We start from the raw sequence: 19,213 nt of genomic DNA, 5'->3' as shown, positions 1-19,213 counted from the left end.
TGAAGAAAGGATTGGGAAGGTGATTCAGGAGATGAGTGACAGTAATAGGGTGGTTGTTATGGGGGACTTTAACTTTCCTGATATTGATTGGGAAAGCTATAGCTCAAGTTCGTTAGATGGGTCAGTGTTTGTTCAATGTGTGCAGGAGAGTTTCCTGACACAATATGTAGACAGGCCAACAAGAGGTGAGGCCATACTGGATTTGGTTCTGGGTAACGAACCAGGCCAGGTGTTAGAATTAGAGGTAGGTGAGCACTTTGGGGATAGTGACCATAATTCGGTGATTTTTACACTCGTGATGGAGAGGGATAAGTGTGTACTACAGGGCAAGAATTATAGCTGGGGTAAGGGAAATTATGATGCGGTGAGGCATGACTTAGGATGTGTGGCTTGGAAAAGTAGACTCCAAGGCAAGAGTGTAACTGATATGTGGAACTTGTTCAAGGGGCAACTATTGAGTGTCCTTGATAATTATGTACCTGTCAGGCAGGAAGGAAAGGGTCGTGCGAGGGAGCCGTGGTTTAATAAGGAATTGGAATCCCTTGTTAAATGGAAGAGGGCGGCCTATCTCAAGATGAGACGTGAAGGTTCAATTGGGGCGATTGAGAGTTATAGGGTAGCCAGGAAGGACCTGAAGAGAGAGCTAAAAGCAGCAAGGAGGGGACATGAAAGGTCCTTAGTAGATAGGATTAGGGAAAACCCTAAGGCTTTCTATAGGTATGTTAGGAATAAAAGAATGACTAGGGTAGGAATAGGTCCAGTCAAGGATAGTAGGGGGAAGTTGCGTGTGGAGGCGGAAGAGATTGGGGAGACACTGAATGAATACTTTTCTTCAGTATTCACTCAGGAACAGGGCATTGTTGTCGATGAGAATACTGAGGCACAAATAAGTAGAATGGATGGCTTTGAGGTATGTAGAGAAGAGGTGTTGGAAATCCTGGAAAAGGTGAAAATAGATAAGTCCCCTGGGCCTGATGGCATTTATCCTAGGATTCTCTGGGAAGCAAGGGAGGAGATTGCAGAGCCATTGGCCTTGATTTTTATGTCCTCTTTGTCTACAGGAGTAGTCCCAGAAGACTGGAGGATAGCAAATGTGGTTCCCTTGTTCAAAAAGGGGAGTAGGGATAGCCCTAGTAACTATAGGCCGGTGAGTCTCACTTCTGTTGTGGGCAAAGTCTTAGAGAGAATTGTAAGGGATAGGATTTATGCACATCTCGATAGGAATAATGTGATCAAGGATAGTCAGCATGGTTTTGTGAAGGGCAAGTCGTGCCTCACAAACCTTATTGAATTCTTTGAAAAGGTGACGAAGGAGGTTGATGAGGGGAAAGCGGTAGATGTGGTATATATGGATTTTAGTAAGGCGTTTGATAAGGTTCCCCATGGTAGGCTACTGCAGAAAATACGGAGATATGGCATTGAGGGTGAGTTAGAGGTTTGGATTAGGAATTGGCTGGATGGAAGAAGACAGAGGGTAGTAGTTGATGGCAAAGTTTCTTCATGGAGTGCCGTCACTAGCGGTGTTCCGCAAGGATCTGTTTTGGGACCATTGCTGTTTGTCATTTTTATAAATGACCTGGAAGAGGGGTTAGAAGGTTGGGTGAGCAAGTTTGCGGATGATACGAAAGTCGGAGGAGTTGTTGACAGTGAGGAAGCATGTGGCAGGTTACAGCAGGATATAGAGAAGCTGCAGAGCTGGGCAGAAAGGTGGCAGATGGAATTCAATGTAGCTAAGTGCGAGGTGATTCACTTTGGGAAGAATAACAAAAAGATGGGGTACTGGGCTAATGGTCGGATACTTGGTAGTGTGGATGAGCAGAGGGATCTTGGTGTCCATGTACACAGATCTCTGAAAGTTGCCACCCAGGTAAATAGTGCGGTGAGGAAGGCATATGGCGTACTGGCTTTTATTGGTAGAGGAATTGAGTTCCGGAGTCCTGAGGTCATGATGCAGTTGTATAGGATGCTGGTACGGCCGCATCTGGAATATTGTGTGCAGTTTTGGTCGCCATACTATAGGAAGGATGTGGAGGCATTGGAACGGGTGCAGAGGAGGTTTACCAGGATGTTGCCTGGTATGGAAGGAAAACCGTATGAGGAAAGACTGAGGCACTTGGGGCTGTTTTCACTAGAGAAAAGAAGGTTTAGGGGTGACTTGATTGAGGTGTACAAGATGATTAGGGGGTTAGATAGGGTCGACAGTATGAACCTTTTCCCGCGTATGGAGTCGGGTATTACAAGGGGGCATAGCTTTAAATTAAGGGGGGGTAGATATAGGACTGATGTTAGGGGTAGGTTCTTCACTCAGCGAGTCGTTAGTTCATGGAATGCCCTGCCAGTAGCAGTGGTGGACTCTCCCTCATTATGGGCATTTAAGAGGGCATTGGATAGGTATATGGAGGATAGTGGGTTAGTGTAGTTTAGGTGGGCTTGGATCGGCGCAACATCGAGGGCCCAAGGGCCTGTACTGCGCTGTATTCTTCTATGTTCTACTGTACATGACATCAAACAAAACTTTGGCTTCACATTTTATTAGCAATGAGGGTCAGTTAGCTGGACAGCTGGTTTGCAATGCAGAGTAATGTCAGCAACATGAGCTCAGTTCCTACACTGGCTGAGATTACATTGAAGATCCTGTCTTCTCAATCTTTCCCCTCACCTGCGGTGTGGTGACCCTCAGGTTAAACTACCACCAATCATTTCTCTCTGCCTCTCTCTCTCTAATGAGGGAGCAGCACTATGGTCTGGTAAGAATATGGTAGCTTCACTTTTTACATTAGCCAATTAATCCCATTGTATTATTGAATACATTGCCAGGGAAATTACTCCAACCTATATTTTAAATACCTCCCTGTGATAGTGTTGAGATACACAGGAGTTCAAGATATACCTTACTGAGAGCAGACAGTGATTCACATTGATATTTGGTGTACAAGTTGATCCCCACCAATTTCTAATGCACCTGAACCCCACACTTACAGCACTATGGGTGTGTCTACACCACAACAGTTCTAGAGAGTGGCTCACCTCCACCCTTCTCAAGGGCAATTAAGGATGGGCAACAAATTCTTACCTTGCCAATGGTGCTCATGTCCCCTGACTTTTATGTTTCACAATAGGAGATGGTGGAGTTGAGGGACTGATGTGTAACTAGTGATCTCTACTCAACTCTGCCACCCCTCAACTTGATGAGTATCATTTCCAGAGTACAGCTTTCTATCTGAATTGAGAATTATTTTACAGATTGCGACAGTCAGTCCAGCTGACATCTGCTACGAGGAAACGCTTTCAACATTACGTTACGCTGAAAGGTAAACATAATGGGATTTTAGAGGGGGAACAAAACAGGAAATTTCACTGACATTCATATTTACTGGTCTTGAGATTTCCCAAAGCACTTTACAGTCCCTGATGTACTGTTCACGTGGAGATGCTGTTGTCATTCAGGAAATGTAGAAGCCAATTTCTACACCACAAGCAGAAATACAATGAGAACCAGATATTCCAATTTTTGATTCAGGTAATGTTGATCAAAAGGAAGAGTATGGGCCAGAACACCAGGGAGAAATTCCCTGCTTGACTTCAAAATAATATTGGGAGGTTCAGAGGCCAGAAAGCATCTCCGCTTGAATATTACCATTAGCAAAACAGTGCAGCACCCTCTCAGTTTTTGGACTAGGCCTGAACTGACAACTATCTAACTTTGAGGCGAGCATGCTCCCTGCTGAGCCACAGCAGATACTCATGCCACTGCTCAAGTTATTGAATCAAATCACTAAGTACCACATGGTCTTTTTTAAAAATAGTTTCCCATTTAATGTTTCTCAGGATGTGTCCCTTCTTACCTTGTGGAACTTTCTTCTTTTGTTCCATCTTCTTCCTTCTGATTTACCTCAATGGATCAGAGAGGATGGTGGGAAGGGGCACATAGTTTTCCAGGACATTTCTGCTTTAACACGAGCATTGTGAGTTTGTAAATGTAATTTTGAGGCAATGTGATAATGACTAACCCATTTTCACCCTTTCCCAACTTCATGGCCACAGGACTAAGAACATCCAGAACAAGGCGGTGATAAATGAAAATCCAACAGAAAGACTCATACTGGAGCTGAGGGCAGAGAACGCCAAGCTGCGATCAACGATCACTAAGATTAGAAATGCTGGACTAAGGGTAGAGGAAGAAATGAGTATGTGTCTGCGGTTGGTCCAGCAGAATGTAAAAGCTTTAATTTTTAAATTTGTTTAACCTTCACTCTGACGCATTGGCTTGAAAAGCTTACGAATGCTGAAGTCCATTTAACTAAAAGCAACGGACAGATAGGGTTCACTGGTGGGGACTGTGAATGGGAGTGTAGGGTGGATGTGAGGAAGAACTTATAGAAAGTGGTGATAACCACTCTTCTTAATGGCATCTCCCCCTCCATCCCTGCAGCCAAATCCTAATATCGCAGCTCCTTTGCAAACACCTCATTTTTCCACCTTAACATTTCAAAACTTTATTGTAATATCATGCTGCCTTTTCTCACTAGAAGAGTTACGACAGTCACTGGCTGAGAATGAACGGCAGATGGCAGAGATTCAGACTTCTTGGGAGGAGCAACTTGAGAAAGCACAGCAAGAATGGGAACAGAAATACAAAACTCTAACCCAGGTTAGAATGTGCACTGTATAATACGTAGGACTGCCAATTGGCTGAGATTATTACCAGCACATAAACAAGGCACTACAGATGCTGGAAATCTGAAACAAAAGCAGAAAATTCTGGTAACACTCGGCAGGTTAGGGAAGATCTGTAGAAAGAGAAAGATCAGTTCAATGACATTTTATCAGAACTCAAAGGTCATAGATCTAAAACCTGAACTGGATATCTCTTTCCACAGATGTTGCCTGACCTACTAAGTATTTCAGCGTTTTCTGTTTCTTTTTAATCAAATAGTTGTTAAGTTTGTTTTCTTAAATATTGCAACATGCATGTAATAAACACAAGATAAAATATTTGATGAGTCAGAAACTGAGTTTTCATAAGGCTGCTTATTTTGTAATTACAACCTACATGAATGGTGAGCATTAAATATCATGGCTTTGTTAATGGTCTAGTAATCAGGTTATTCAAGTCCCACTATGGTAGCTGAGGAGTTAGTAAGTACATTTGGAATTAAAGTGAGCACAGATACACATGAGCACTTCACTACTGGATTGGCATTAAAATAAACCATTGGGTCTACTTCACAGACGGAAATCTTCTGCCAGGTATGAGACTCCAGACCCACACAAGGTGCTCCATTCTTAAACATGCTCTCAAATAATCTGGCAAGGAAATAAGGGATTGCCAGTCAGTAACAAAAACAGGAATTGCATGGGAAAACTCAGCATCAACTGTAGAGAGAAAGCAAAGTTAATGTTTCGGATCCAGTGACCCTTCTTCAGAACTGGTTTCTGACTTCCAGCATCTGCAGTTCTTTTCTTTGTCTGTTGTCAGTCAGTATAGGGCTTGTCAATGCTGTCCACATCCTGTGAATGAATAAAGATCCCTCCCTGTTGGGTCGACCTACACTGAATGGTTCAAGAGGCAGCTCACCATCGCCATCTCCAGGGCAGTTAGGGATGGGCAATAAATGCTGGTCCAGCCTGCGACACCCATACTTCATAGAGTCATAGAAATGTACAGCATGGAAACAGACCCTTCAGTCCAACCTGTCCATGCCAACCAGATATCCCAACCCAATCTAGTTCCACCTGCCAGCACCCGGCCCATATCCCTCCAAACCCTTCCTATTCATATACCCATTCAAATGCCTCTTAAATGTTGCAATTGCACCAGCCTCCACCACTTCCTCTGGCAGCTCATTCCATACACGTACCACCCTCTGCGTGAAAAAGTTGCCCCTTAGGTCTCTTTTATATCTTTCCCTTCTCACCCTAAACCTATGCCCTCTAGTTCTGGACTCCCCAATCCCAGGGAAAATACTTTATCGATTTATCCTATCCATGCCCCTCATAATTATGTAAACCTCTATAAGATTACCCCTCAGCCTCTGATGCTCCAGGGAAAACAGCCCCAGCCTGTTTAGCCTCTCTCTATAGCTCAAATCCTCCAAACCTGTCAACATCCTTGTAAATCTTTTCTGAACCCTTTCAAGTTTCACAACATCTTTCCGATAGGAAGGAGACCAGAATTACACGCAATATTCCAACAGTGGCCTAACCAATGTCCTGTACAGCCACAACATGACCTCCCAACTCCTGTACTCAATATTCTGACCAATAAAGGAAAGCATACTAAACACCTTCTTCACTATCCTATCTACCTGCGACTCCACTTTCAAGGAGCTATGAACCTGCACTCCAACGTCTCTTTGTTCAGCAACACTCCCTAGGTCCTTACCATTAAGTGTATAAGTCCTGCTAAGATCTGCTTTCCAAAAATGCAGCACCTTGCATTTATCTGAATTAAACTCCATCTGCCACTTCTCAGCTCATTGACCCATCTGGTCCAGATCCTGTTGTAATCTGAGGTAACCCTCCAATTTTGGTGTCATCTGCAAACTTACTAACTGTACCTTTTATGCTCGCATCCAAATCATTTATGTAAATGACAAAAAGTAGAGGACCCAGCACCGATCCTTGTGGCACTCCACTGGTCACAGGCCTCCAGTCTGAAAAAAAACCCTCCACCACCACCCTCTGTCTTCAACCTTTGAGCCAGTTCTGTATCCAAATAACTAGTTCTCCCTGTATTCCATGAGATCTAACCTTGCTAATCAGTCTCCCATGGGGAACCTTGTCGAACGCCTTACTGAAGTCCATATGGATCACATCTACTGCTCTGCCCTCATCAATCCTCTTTGTTACTTCTTCAAAAAACTCAATCAAGTTTGTGAGACATGATTTCCCACGCACAAAGCCATGTTGACTATCCCTAATCAGTCCTTGCCTTTCCAAATACATGTACATCCTGTCCCTCAGGATTCCCTCCAACAACTTGCCCACCACTGAGGTCAGGCTCACCTGTCGATAGTTCCCTGGCTTGTCTTTACCACCCTTCTTAAACAGAGGCACCACGTTTGTCAACTTCTAGTTTTCCGGCACCTCACCTGTGACTATCGATGATACGAATATCTCAGCAAGAGGCCCAACAATCCCTTCTCTAGCTTCCCACAGAGTTCTAGGGTACACCTGGTCAGGTCCTAGGTATTTATCCACCTTTAACCATTTCAAGACATCCAGCACTTCCTCCTCTGTAATATGGACATTTTGCAAGATGTCACCATCTATTTCCCTACAGTCTTTATCTTCCATATCCTTTTCCACAGTAAATACTGATGCAAAATATTCATTTAGTATCTCCCCCATTTTCTGTGGCTCCACACAAAGGCTGCCTTGCTGATCTTTGAGAGGCCCCTATTCTCTCCCTAGTTACCCTTTTGTCCTTAATATATTTGTAAAAACTCTTTGGATTCTCCTTAGTTCTATTTGCCAAAGCTATCTCATGTCCCCTTTTTGCCCTCCTGATTTCCCTCTTAAGTATACTCCTACTTCCTTTATATTCTTCTAAGGATTCACTCGATCTATCCTGTCTGTACCTGACAAATGCTTCCTTCTTTTTCTTAACCAAACCCTCAATTTCTTTAGTCATCCAGCATTCCCTATACCTACCAGCCTTCCCTTTCACCCTGACGGGAATATACTTTCTCTGGATTCTTGTTATCTCATTTCTGAAGGCTTCTCATTTTCCAGCCGTCCCTTTACCTGCGAACATCTGCCTCCAATCAGCTTTTGAAAGTTCTTGTCTAATACCGTCAAAATTGGCCTTTCTCCAATTAAGAACTTCAACTTTTCGATCTGATCTATCCTTTTCCATCACTATTTTAAAACGAATAGAATTATGGTCGCTGGCCCCAAAGTGCTCCCCCACTGACACCTCAGTCACCTGCCTTGCCTTATTTCCCAAGAGTAGGTCAAGTTTTGCGCCTTCTCTAGTAGGTACATCCACATACTGAATCAGAAAATTGTCTTGTACACACTTAAGTAATTCCTCTCCATTTAAAAACTTAACACTATGGCAGTCCCAGTCGATGTTTGGAAAGTTAAAATCCCCTACCATAACCACCCTGTTATTCTTACAGATAGCTGAGATCTCCTTACAAGTTTGATTCTCAATTTCCCTCTGACTATTAGGGGGTCTATAACACAATCCCAATAAGGTGATCATCCCTTTCTTATTTCTCAGTTCCACCCAAATAACTTCCCTGGATGTATTTCTGGGAATATCCTCCCTCAGCACAGCTGTAATGCTATCCCTTATCAAAAATGCCACTCCCCCTCCTCTCTTACCTCCCTTTCTATCTTTCCTGTAGCATTTGTATCCTGGAACATTAAGCTGCCAGTCCTGCCCATCCCAGAGCCATGTTTCTGTAATTGCTATGATATCCCAGTCCCATGTTCCTAACCATGCCCTGAGTTCATCTGCCTTCCCTGTTAGGCCCCTTGCATTGAAATAAATGCAGTTTAATATATTAGTCCTACCTTGTCCCTGCCTGCCCTGACTGTTTGACTTCATGAATGGATAAGGAAAAAAAAATCAAAAATGGGGTCATCTGTCAAAAAGTTAATGCCAGGGCTCAGACAGGACAATTATCATTTAAAAAAATAAAATGATATAAATTTGAGCTGGAAGAGTGGAAGGCTCAATAATTCAAATAAATCAAATATCAATAAAATAGCTCCACCTGCTGGATCCCTTTCCGCAGAGGAAGCTTTGTACCCAAAGAGATGTGTGTTGAGAGACCAGAAGTCTGCAGCACAGCGCAAGTATAAAGAAACCATTCATAATGCAGCACACCTGTCTTCATTTCAGCAGTTGTTTTGCTTTTTTTATAGACAAGTGAATCACGAGAATGTACTTGGCAATGCCAATTTATTCCAGCCTTCTTGAATAATTCATGATTTGATTTATTTGTGCACCTCATTGGCCCGGACAACATTTATTATTCACATTTAACTGAGTGTCAGAAGGTGTTGTTCTGATCCCCATGGGAGACCAATAAAGTGAAATAGTGCCATCTACCAAACAATTACTCCATGAAGAAATTACCAACAAGATACAGGTCGTTCTGCTATAAAGCATGTTTTGTTCATGCGAATTCGCTATAATGTGATGGATGAATTGAGCACACTGTTTCTATAGCGTGAACTTTTAAAGTCTTGGTTATAATGAGATTCCAGCCCCATTAGTTTAGATGGTGCTGCTATTACATGATTTTCTTACAACACTGGATTGCACGTGAATGGAACTCCGTGTTATAGCAAAACTTACTGTATCACCTTTTGTGGTTTTTCTTAATACAAATCAGGACCAATGCAAATTAAAGACAAATTAAAAAGAAGATGATTCTTCAAATAGAGGATAAATGCCATTTTAAATTGTCAATTCGATAAAGACATTCTTACACGGCTACATGCAAAATTGATGGCAACAACTGTTCTATTCCACAATATGCTGTTTTTTACTTACACTGAGAAGTTTTTTTAAAATTCACCAATGAGATATGGATGGCGCTGGTTGTGTCAATATTTATGGCCCATTCCTAGTTTGCCTTGAACACTTATGGAGAGCTGCCTACTGCAATCCAGTTTAGTCCGGAGACTAACACGGATAGGAATTCATCAGCAAGTCATATCTCTATGACCTTAAATTAGATTCCCTACAATATGAAAATAGCCCCTTCGGCCCAACAAGTTCACACTGACCCTCCAAACAGTAACCCACCCAGACCTATTCCCCTACTTTTTTTTAACCCTGACTAACATGGCCAATTCACCTAACCTGCACATCTTTGAATTGTGGGAGGAAACTGGAGCACCCAAAGGAAACCCACACAGTCACGGGGAGAATGTGCAAACTCCACACAGTCACCCAAAGCTGGAATCGCACCTGGGTCTCTGGCGCTGTGAGGCAGCAGTGCTAACCACTAAGCCACCATGCCACCCCATAAGGTTACCCCTCTGATTGTCCAGGGAAAATAGCCCCTACTCAGTCTCTCCCTATAGCTCAAACCTTCCCACCCTGGCAACATCGTTGTAAATGTTTTCTGAATGCTTTCAAGTTTTACAGCAAGTTTCCTGTAGCAGGTAGACTGAAATTGTAGTATTCCAAAACTTCTCCCCCTTGGGTCATGACAATCATAATAGTGTAGTTTTTCAGGATTCCTTTTCGACCTGCCAGCTAATAATTACCCCATTGGGTACTTCTGGTACGCTATTCACATGATCTTCCAAGCTTTCAACCTTAGCCCACTCAAACAGTACTTCCAAGTCTCCTGTGTGCTGATCACCTTTTGCCTCCAGTTCTCCTTTGAGTCTGCGAGCCACATATTCTTTGGATGGTAGCTTCCTTCCTATTGGTACCGCTTCCAGGTCGGGGTAATCATGTGACATGTTCCAGTTTTTTTATTATCTAAAAAAATTAAAACTGATCCCTTTCTAATTGACACAAGCTCTTTAAAGTCTATTCGAACATTCTTAAAAGCAATTACAGAACCCAAGGTATTTTAAATAAGTTTCAAATGTCCTTACCAAACTGCTTCAGATCTAAAGCTTGTCAGTCCCCTTCTTGAACTACCCATTCCTGTGTTTGAGGTGCACCCACAGTGCAGTGGTGTTTGGGCAGGCATTCCCTCCTCAAGCCTCCTGCTACCTTGCCACTATCCTCCCCTAAGCCCTTGTGCTGACTGAGGGCTTGGCAGCGGACTGGTGAGAAGGAGGAAATGAGCAAGGGAGTGCGAACAGCTTCCTACGGGACTATCAGAAAGAAAAGCAGCAAGTGAGGGGAATCAGTGATCAGACGAGAAGGAAGCAGTGAGTAGGAGACAAGCAGTAAGCTGGAGTGAGAAGGTGAGAGGGAGGGTTATCGAGTGAGGGGAGGAATGAACAGGAAAGAAGCAGTGAGCAGGATTGGGGAAAGAATGCTCACAGGCCATGTAATAAATATTGATGTTCAAGGTGGTAGAATTTGAGGGCTTGGAAAATGCTGTTGTCAAAGAAATGTAACAGAAAACATCATAATTTGTTTGTAAATTTGTCTTCTAGGAAAGGCGTATGATTCAGATGTTCCCCTATCTGGTGAATGTCAATGTGGACCCTCAGCTCTCTGGCTTTGTCCACCTCTTCATCCAAGATGGTAATCTCTACCCCTGTGTTTCTGTGTCCACATCCACAGACAGATTTTATTGGCTGACCTCCTGATCATTCTTTTTAGCTACACCTGGATTAGAGTCAATCCACTTTGCCACTTAAACCGATTTGATGCTGTTCTGCAACTATAATATCTGGTGTATTTTAAACTTTTGAAAAAAAAACTTAATTTGTTTCGAGGGCAGTCTTGCTTCCATTTGTAGGCATTATATACCGTCCTCTTCCCTAATATCTTGTCTCTTCAGACACCATACTCTCAGGGGGCATTAATAGCCATGAACTTCTATTGTACTTGTCCATTGTTATGGTTTGCAAACTGCTGCAGTGGTTTGCCAATGACATCATGGCTGGCCAGCAGCCTCTCCTGCTTTTACCATCAGCTGTGCTGGCAAGATTTACAGGCAACTTGATTGGCCATGTTATGGATGCACCTGCCAAAGCCAACAAGCCCCATTGTGGAACTGAACCTGGAGCTGCTGATCTGGAGGTGGTGATGCTACAAACTCTCCCCCCTGACAGTCTACCAGATTGATTTCTGGGATGGTGGGACTGTCCTGTGAGGAGATATTGAGGAGCTTGTGTTTTTGGGAGTTTGCGAAGACCGACAGATGATCTCATAGAGACAGACAAAATTCTGACAGTGCTTGACAGGGTCAGTGCAGAAAAGATTGTCTGTGGGCTCCCAGAACCAGGGAGCACCTGTCTGAAAGGCAAGCTATTAAAGATTGAGATGAGAAGCTGGTGGTGAATCTTTGGAATCCTCTACTCCAGAGGGCTGTGGAAGCTCAGTCAATGACAGTCTTCAAGCCAGAGAGCAAATGATTTCTAATATCAAAGCTTTCAAGCAATTTAGAGACAGCACAGGATTATGGTGTTCAGATAGATGATCAATGATGGACAGTAGAGCAGGCGTGAGAGACTGATTGGTCTTCTCCTGCTCCCATATTCCTATGTTTCAGTGTGGGATAATCAGTCATTTCTAATGTGAAATAGGCACTGAGAGCACAACTTAAAACAAAGGTCAAGTCTTCCCACTTCACCCTCCTGATATCATTCCCAGGGCTTGGTGATTCAATTTAAGATTTGTGGTGAATTTTCCTGATCAGTGATGCATTGTCAGGACTCAAGCCATGGTCCTAATATTATCCCTCCCCCACCGTACCTTAACCCTGCCTGTCCCTTAGCTCACCACCATCTCCCATTCCCCATCATCTTTTAGCATTTCATGAACATGCAAGTTTCATTCCATATCAGAAAGGTTAATCTGCTGTTTTATTTCAGTGATGTGTGTCAATGTCATGCTTTGGTTGTGTCCTTTCATTTCATTCCTCTTATGAATGATTTACTTTGACCACTCTCCTTTTTTTTCTGAAACTGATTGCACACTCACCAATCAAGAGGTTGACATTGCACAGCCTTCCCCTTCTCAAATACTACAAATCTGAATCCGAAATTTGGTGTGTTGTGAGACGCAATGTAACATGATCAAGACTAAAATCTCTCATTTGCAGGGAACAACTAAATGAAGTTTTGTTTGACCATCACAATAGATAAATGTGTGTGAGGGCCAGCAGAGATTTTCTTTTTCTACATCCAGATGTGAGAGCTCAGGCTCAGTTGGCAACATTTAAACAAATGGGCACCAATGGTTCATTCATGATTTTCATCTTGTCTTTAAATGATTTAGCAGAAAATCCTGCAAACAAGTCTGATTTTTCTGACTATTCTTAACCAAATAATCATGTTAATTATTTAAGACTGATATAATTGAGTAAGGTGCAGTTCAGCAAAGATTCACTCATCTCATTCTTGTGATGAAAGGCTTATTTTATGAAGAGAGACAGAACAGGTTGAGCCTATAACTTTTGAAGAATGAGGGCGCAGCTGATTGGCACATTATCCAAGTTATGTAAACCATTGGAGAGAGTGCAAAAGCAACTTACAAGGAAGGATTCAGGGAAGAGGAACTTCAGTTTTGAGGATAGATTAAAGACATTGGAGAAGAAAGCTGAAAGGAGATCTGGTTAGACATTTTCAAAACCAGGAGGGGGCTGGACAGAGTAGATAGGGTGAAATTGTTCCTGCTCATAAAAGGATCAAGAACCAGAGGACACAGATTTAAATTGATTTTCAACAGGAGAATGTATTATGAGAAAAATCCTTTACACACAGTGAGGAGTTAGGGTATGGAATGCATTGCCTAGAAATATGATTGAGGCAGGTTCAAATGACATATTCAAGAAGGCATTGGAAGTTTATATGGATAGAAATAATGAACAAAGGTATGGGAAATTGGTGCAGACACAATGGGCTGAATGGCCTCCTTCAATAGTGTAACACTTCTGCAATTCTTGGAGAATATCTTCCTGAGAGGATTTGACATCTAGAAGAATGTTTCCTCTTGTGTGTGAGACTAGAACGAGGTGGCATAATTTAAAAATACGAGATCTCTTTTTTTGAGATCGTTTGTCTGTGGAATTCTCTTCCCCAGGAGACAATGGAGGCTGGGTCATTGAATTTAGTTAAGGCGGAATTAGACAAATTTCTAATGGAAAAGGAAGCAAGGGTTATGGAGGACAGACAGGAAAGTTGAGATCAGACAATGATCAGACCAACCATGATCTTATTGAAAAACAAGGCAGATTTGACGAGTTGAGATCTATGCTTCCATGTTACTACACCTGGGCATTGAAGAAGCAATTTAGCACCAATGGGCCTAAAGAAAATACTTTAGTCGGAAGTAAAAATTACAAAATGATGGAGTCACCCAGTTTACATTATGGCCAAATAGTTCAACAGGACCAAAAGATTCTGCATTTTAATGCCTCGTAGTGTAGCATTTGTGTGCACTCTGAGGAAGATTAAGTACAATTACGTGACCTGTTTGCACAAATGTGCATGGTACCTAATTCCTGTGCATCCAATTTAAAAATATGTTACGCCTTCATTGATATTTCAAATGCACTGTAGATTCTAGAATGCCTGTGTTTTGTTCCAGGAGAGACTGTCATTGGACAATCTGCAAGATTCCCACAGGCCATTGTTATTAAAGGTTTCGGGTATGTTGAAACCCCAATATAATTTCTTTTAAAAAATGTGCTTATAGATTATGGAACAGACACTGGAAGTTTCTTGCAAAGTACCAACAAGTTGCTAGATTATTGACAGTGATAGTATGTAAATGAAATGCTGTTTATATTTGCAGATTTGCTAGCTAACTAATTATTATGTGGTACTTTCTTCTTTTAGGAAGGTGATGCTTTGCATTCCTCATATTAGTTAGGAAGAAGAGCTGCCTCTATTAGTATCAAGTCATATGGACCAAAACAAACTCTCATGTCTAGAAACACATGAGGGAAGCAAAGCCCATACCTATATCTGTTTACAGTAGTTTGTGTTTCCTGGAACAGGTCACCAGCTTGAAGCCAGTAGTTATAACCTAAGTGGCATCACAGTGCATTGATGACCTGGAGTCTCTTCCACTCTTACTACCTTGGCATGTGATGGAAAGGTTTGGAGTTGATAATTAGCCTCATAAGCTGCATTATAAACACACTTTCCATGGCTGTCAAGTCCTGAAATGAGACTGAAACCCAGAGTTTCAGCTTGCAGATTGGGACACTGCCCACGGTGATCCAAGATCTCCTCATTCGTAGAAGACAGGTTTGAGGTTCAAGGTTTCTCTTTTCTTTTCAAAGTTACAAGGTTCTTTGTAGGGGAATCATTAGGCAATGCCCAGCTTTTGTTTGAATGAATGGGATCTTTCTTATGCACCTGAGAGAGCAGGCATGGCAAAAGACAATGAAGAAATTGATGAAGTCAATAAGGAAAAACATATTCTAGGTGGGGAGACAATGATTGCTGCAAAGGAAATTAAACAGGAAATTTCTGTATCCATATTTGGAAGAAGGATTGCTTTACTACATCGAGTGTATATGGCCAGGGACCATTACATTTTTAATAGAAAATTTGGTAAAGAGTTGAAGCAAAGCTATAGGTGGATTGCTCAAGCACATACTTAATGAGCTGAATGGCCTCTCTGTGCTGGGAATTTCTAAACTGTTATAGAAGGTTACACTGTAAGCTGTTGCATGTCATTGAGTAATTGTTAGAATTCATTATTAATGAAGGAGTAACAGAACATTTAGAAAGTCAAACCACAATCTGTCAGATTTAGCATGGTTTTATGAAGGACAAATCGTGATTGACGAATTTGCTAGATTTCTTTGAGGATGTAACAAGCAACGTGGATGATGGGCATCCAGTAGCTGTAGCATGTAGCAGAATTCATTTGATAAGTTGCCACGCAAAAGGTTAGTGCACAAGGTAAGGACACATGAGGTTAGAGGTAATTTATTAGCTTGGATAAAGGATTGGCTAGCCAACAGAAAGCAGAGAATTGGGCTAAATACATCTTTTTCTGGATGATAAGATGTAACTAGTGGGGTGCCACAGGCACCAACAACTTATAATCTGTATTAACGACTTGGATGATGGACAGTACTGTAGACAAATTTGCAGATACACTAATATATGTGGAAAGTAAGAAATAAGGAAATTTACAGATGGATATGGATAGGTCGGGTGTGTGGGCCATAATTTGGCAGATGGAGTTTAACATGGATAAGTGTGAGATTATCCATTTCAGTCAGAAGAATAGAAATGTAACTTATTATCTAAATGGAGAGAAATTATTTCCCCTTATTTGAAGAGGGATGAAGTTGCATTGGAGGCTGTTCAGAGGAAGTTCACTAGATTGATTCCAGAGATGAGGGGCTTGTCTTATGAACAAAGACTGAACAGTTTAGGCCAATACTGTCTGGAGTTTAGAAGAATGAGAGGAGATCCAAAAATGTGCAGGTTAAATGAATTGGCTGTGCTAAATTGCTCATAGTGTGAGGTACGTTAGTCAGGAGTAAATGTAGGGGAATGAGTCTGGGTGGGTTACTCTTCGGAGGGTCAGTGTGGACTTGTTGGGCCGAAAGGCCTGTTTCCACACTGTAAGGAATCTAATCTAATCTAATCTAAATGAGGTAGATAAGAGGCTAAAGGAGATGGGCAAAGTAGACGTAGAGAGGATGTTTCCTCTTGGTCTTAGACTAAGGGGTAACAGATTTAAAACAGAAATGAGGAGACATTCCTTCTCTCAAAGGGTCATGGATCTGAGAAATTCACCACCCAGAGTGTGGTGAATGCCAGGATATTGAGTAAATTTAAGGAGATTTTTAATAGTAATGGGTTGGAGGGTTATGGGGAGTGGGTTGTAAGCTAGAGTTGAGGCTGAGATCAGAGACATTTGTATCAAATGGTGGAGCAAGCTTGAGGGGCTGAATGGCCTACTCCTGCTCCCAGTCCTTGTGTTTTTGTATAACACAGTAGTATGCATATTGTGAAGCCTTTATTGCTTGAGTAAAAATGATTGATCTAATGGCTTTTTTCTTCTTTAGTGTTGCTGATAAACATGCCATCATCACAAATCTAGATAATAAAGTAACACTGGAGCCGTGTGGACAAGCTAAAGTGATTTTAAATGGAGCCCTTCTCCTTACCAAAGTTCCACTTAAACATTTGGTAATTCTCTCTTATTTTAAAGAAATGGTACTTTGTGGAGATGTAAGGGAGATCGTGCCATGATGGTAATGTCACTCATCTAGCTAACACCCTGAGGATGTGGATTTAAATCCCAAATGGACAACTGTGGAAGCTTTGGAGAGGGTGCAGAGAAGATTTACCAGGATGTTGCCTGGAATGGAGAGGAAGTCGTACGAGGATAGGTTGAGAGTTCTCGGCCTTTTCTCGTTGGAACGGCGAAGGATGAGGGGTGACTTGATAGAGGTTTATAAGATGATCAGAGGAATAGATAGAGTAGACAGTCAGAAACTTTTTCCCCAGGTACAGCAGAGTGTTACAAGGGGACATAAATTTAAGGTGAAGGGTGGAAGGTATAGGGGAGATGTCAGGGGTGGGTTCTTTACCCAGAGAGTGGTGGGGGCATGGAATGCGCTGCCCGTGGGAGTGGTGGAGTCGGAATCATTGGCGACCTTTAAGCGGCATTTGGATAGGTACATGGATGGGTACTTAATCTAGGTTAGAAGTTCGGCACAACATCGTGGGCCGAAGGGCCTGTTCTGTGCTGTATTGTTCTATGTTCTATGGTGGAACTTAAATTTAATTAAGGAGAAACAGGAATTGCAAGTCACTCGCAGTGATGATGACTATGAACGGTATCATTGATTGGCTCATTGATTTATGAATGTTTATGAAGGAAATCTGCTGTACTTACCTGGTCCGGCCTACATGTTAGTCCAGACCCAAAGCAATGTGGTTAGCTCTTAACTGGCCTTTGTTTTGGCCTAGCATGCTACTCAGTTCAAGCACAATTAGGGATTGGCAGTAAATACATTACACCCACATTTCAAGAAGGAATAAATTTGATGAAATAATTACATGTAGTGTAATACATGCCAATAGTGGATCTCACCCCTAAGTTACAGGTTTTGTGTGCAAGTCTCACTTCAGACCTTGAACACAAAAATCCACTTGGACTCTCCATTGAAGGAGGGCTGCACTGTTCAAAGTGCCGTCTTTTGAATGAGATATTGAACTGAGGCCCCACTTATTTGCTCAGGTGGATGCAAAGATTCCATGGCAACTGTTTCAGGGATGATCAGATGAGCGCCGTAAGATGTGGAGGTGGTGGGGACTCTGACAAAGGAAAACAAAATTCTAGTGGTCTGTAGCTGAAGATGCAGAAATATTAGGGCGGTCCCAATCTTAGTGAATAACAGCAGTAGTGGGAATGCTGGGAAAAGGCATAAAACATGAGCAAATAAACAATAGCTTGGAACAACTGAGCCTTCGGGTGTAGTCCACTGTAAATGTAAGAATTTGGAATGCTAATGTAAGAAACAGTGCTTTCATGGACAAGATATAAACCCAGTCAGACATGGCATTGGCTGTTGAAGCTATCAATTAACTGGTGATGCTGTGTTATCAATCTCTCAAAGAGCGCATGTTATTGTGTCAACATGCATTTTTACATGCATGGTGTAGTCCAGAGCTATAAATGGCGATGGTAAAGACTCCTCTAGCTGATCAGGAATTTCTCCTGCTCTTACCATTGCAAGCATGTTGGAAGAAGAAATTACAAACCTATTATCACCTTCTTCAGTGGTGTTATGAGCACTCATCAAGTCCTGGAATGGAATATAAATTTAGGTCTTCTGACTCAGAGGCAGGTACATTACCCATTCCACCTCCCAAATTAACCTTTAGTTAGAGAATGATGAGCTTGTGAAATTCTCTGCCACAGAAAAGCAGTTGACACTAAAACATCGAATGTTTTTATGAAGGAGTTAGATATGTCTTAAGCTGCAGATGACAAAGGATATAGCGAAAAAAACAGGAAAAAGGAACCGAGTTGGATAATCAGCCATGATCGTATTGAAGAGCAGGTTTGAAGGGCCAAACGATCTATTATTATTTTCTACATTTCTACTTATCACAAAAAGGAAGGCAAGTGGAATGGAGTATAACAATTAGGAGGTCTTGCTAAAATTATACAAGGACCCACCACAGACCATATTTAGAATACAGTGAGTAGTTTTGATTCCCTTAACTAAGGAAAGATATATTGACTTTGGAGGCAGTGTAGATAAGGTTCACTAGGTTGATTCTGAGTATGGATGGATGTTCCTATGAGAAAAGGTTGAGTTGGTTAGGCCTTCTCTCATTGGTATTGTGGACTAGACCAGACTCCACCACCAAAGTATTGTAAGAATAACCTAGACCCTAACTTTTATATTTGTTTAAAGGTAAGTGTAAGGTGCTGTGTTCCAGATGTGATTCGATAGGTCCACCATTAGGCTTTAATCAAAACACACTTCATTCTTACAACACAGTTAAAATACAGAAAAGGAACTGGTATAACTTTAACTCTATTGAAATACTTAACAAGATAATTTATTACTTAACCACTAATCATCAATTATAAGTGGCATCTCATAAACACACCCTTTGG

General features: G+C 41.9%; 1 protein-coding gene across 1 annotated transcript in view; it reads left to right on the top strand.

The window, feature by feature from the left end:
- The window catches only part of kif28 (kinesin family member 28), a 71,385-nt gene that overhangs the window by 28,154 nt on the left and 24,018 nt on the right, over window positions 1–19,213 (top strand). The window contains exons 8-13 of the mRNA XM_043696754.2: window positions 3,244–3,311; window positions 4,045–4,187; window positions 4,530–4,651; window positions 11,089–11,179; window positions 14,192–14,252; window positions 16,641–16,764. Of these exons, the coding sequence (XP_043552689.2) occupies window positions 3,244–3,311; window positions 4,045–4,187; window positions 4,530–4,651; window positions 11,089–11,179; window positions 14,192–14,252; window positions 16,641–16,764 (609 nt within the window). The remainder of the gene's footprint in view (window positions 1–3,243; window positions 3,312–4,044; window positions 4,188–4,529; window positions 4,652–11,088; window positions 11,180–14,191; window positions 14,253–16,640; window positions 16,765–19,213) is intronic.

This window comes from Chiloscyllium plagiosum, unplaced genomic scaffold, assembly GCF_037043375.1.
Source record: "Chiloscyllium plagiosum isolate Xiang-an unplaced genomic scaffold, Cpla_swu_hap1 HiC_scaffold_10, whole genome shotgun sequence".
Taxonomy (NCBI): Eukaryota; Metazoa; Chordata; class Chondrichthyes; order Orectolobiformes; family Hemiscylliidae; genus Chiloscyllium; species Chiloscyllium plagiosum.
Note: the sequence above shows the minus strand (reverse complement) of the source record. Positions and strands in the feature narration are given on the sequence as shown.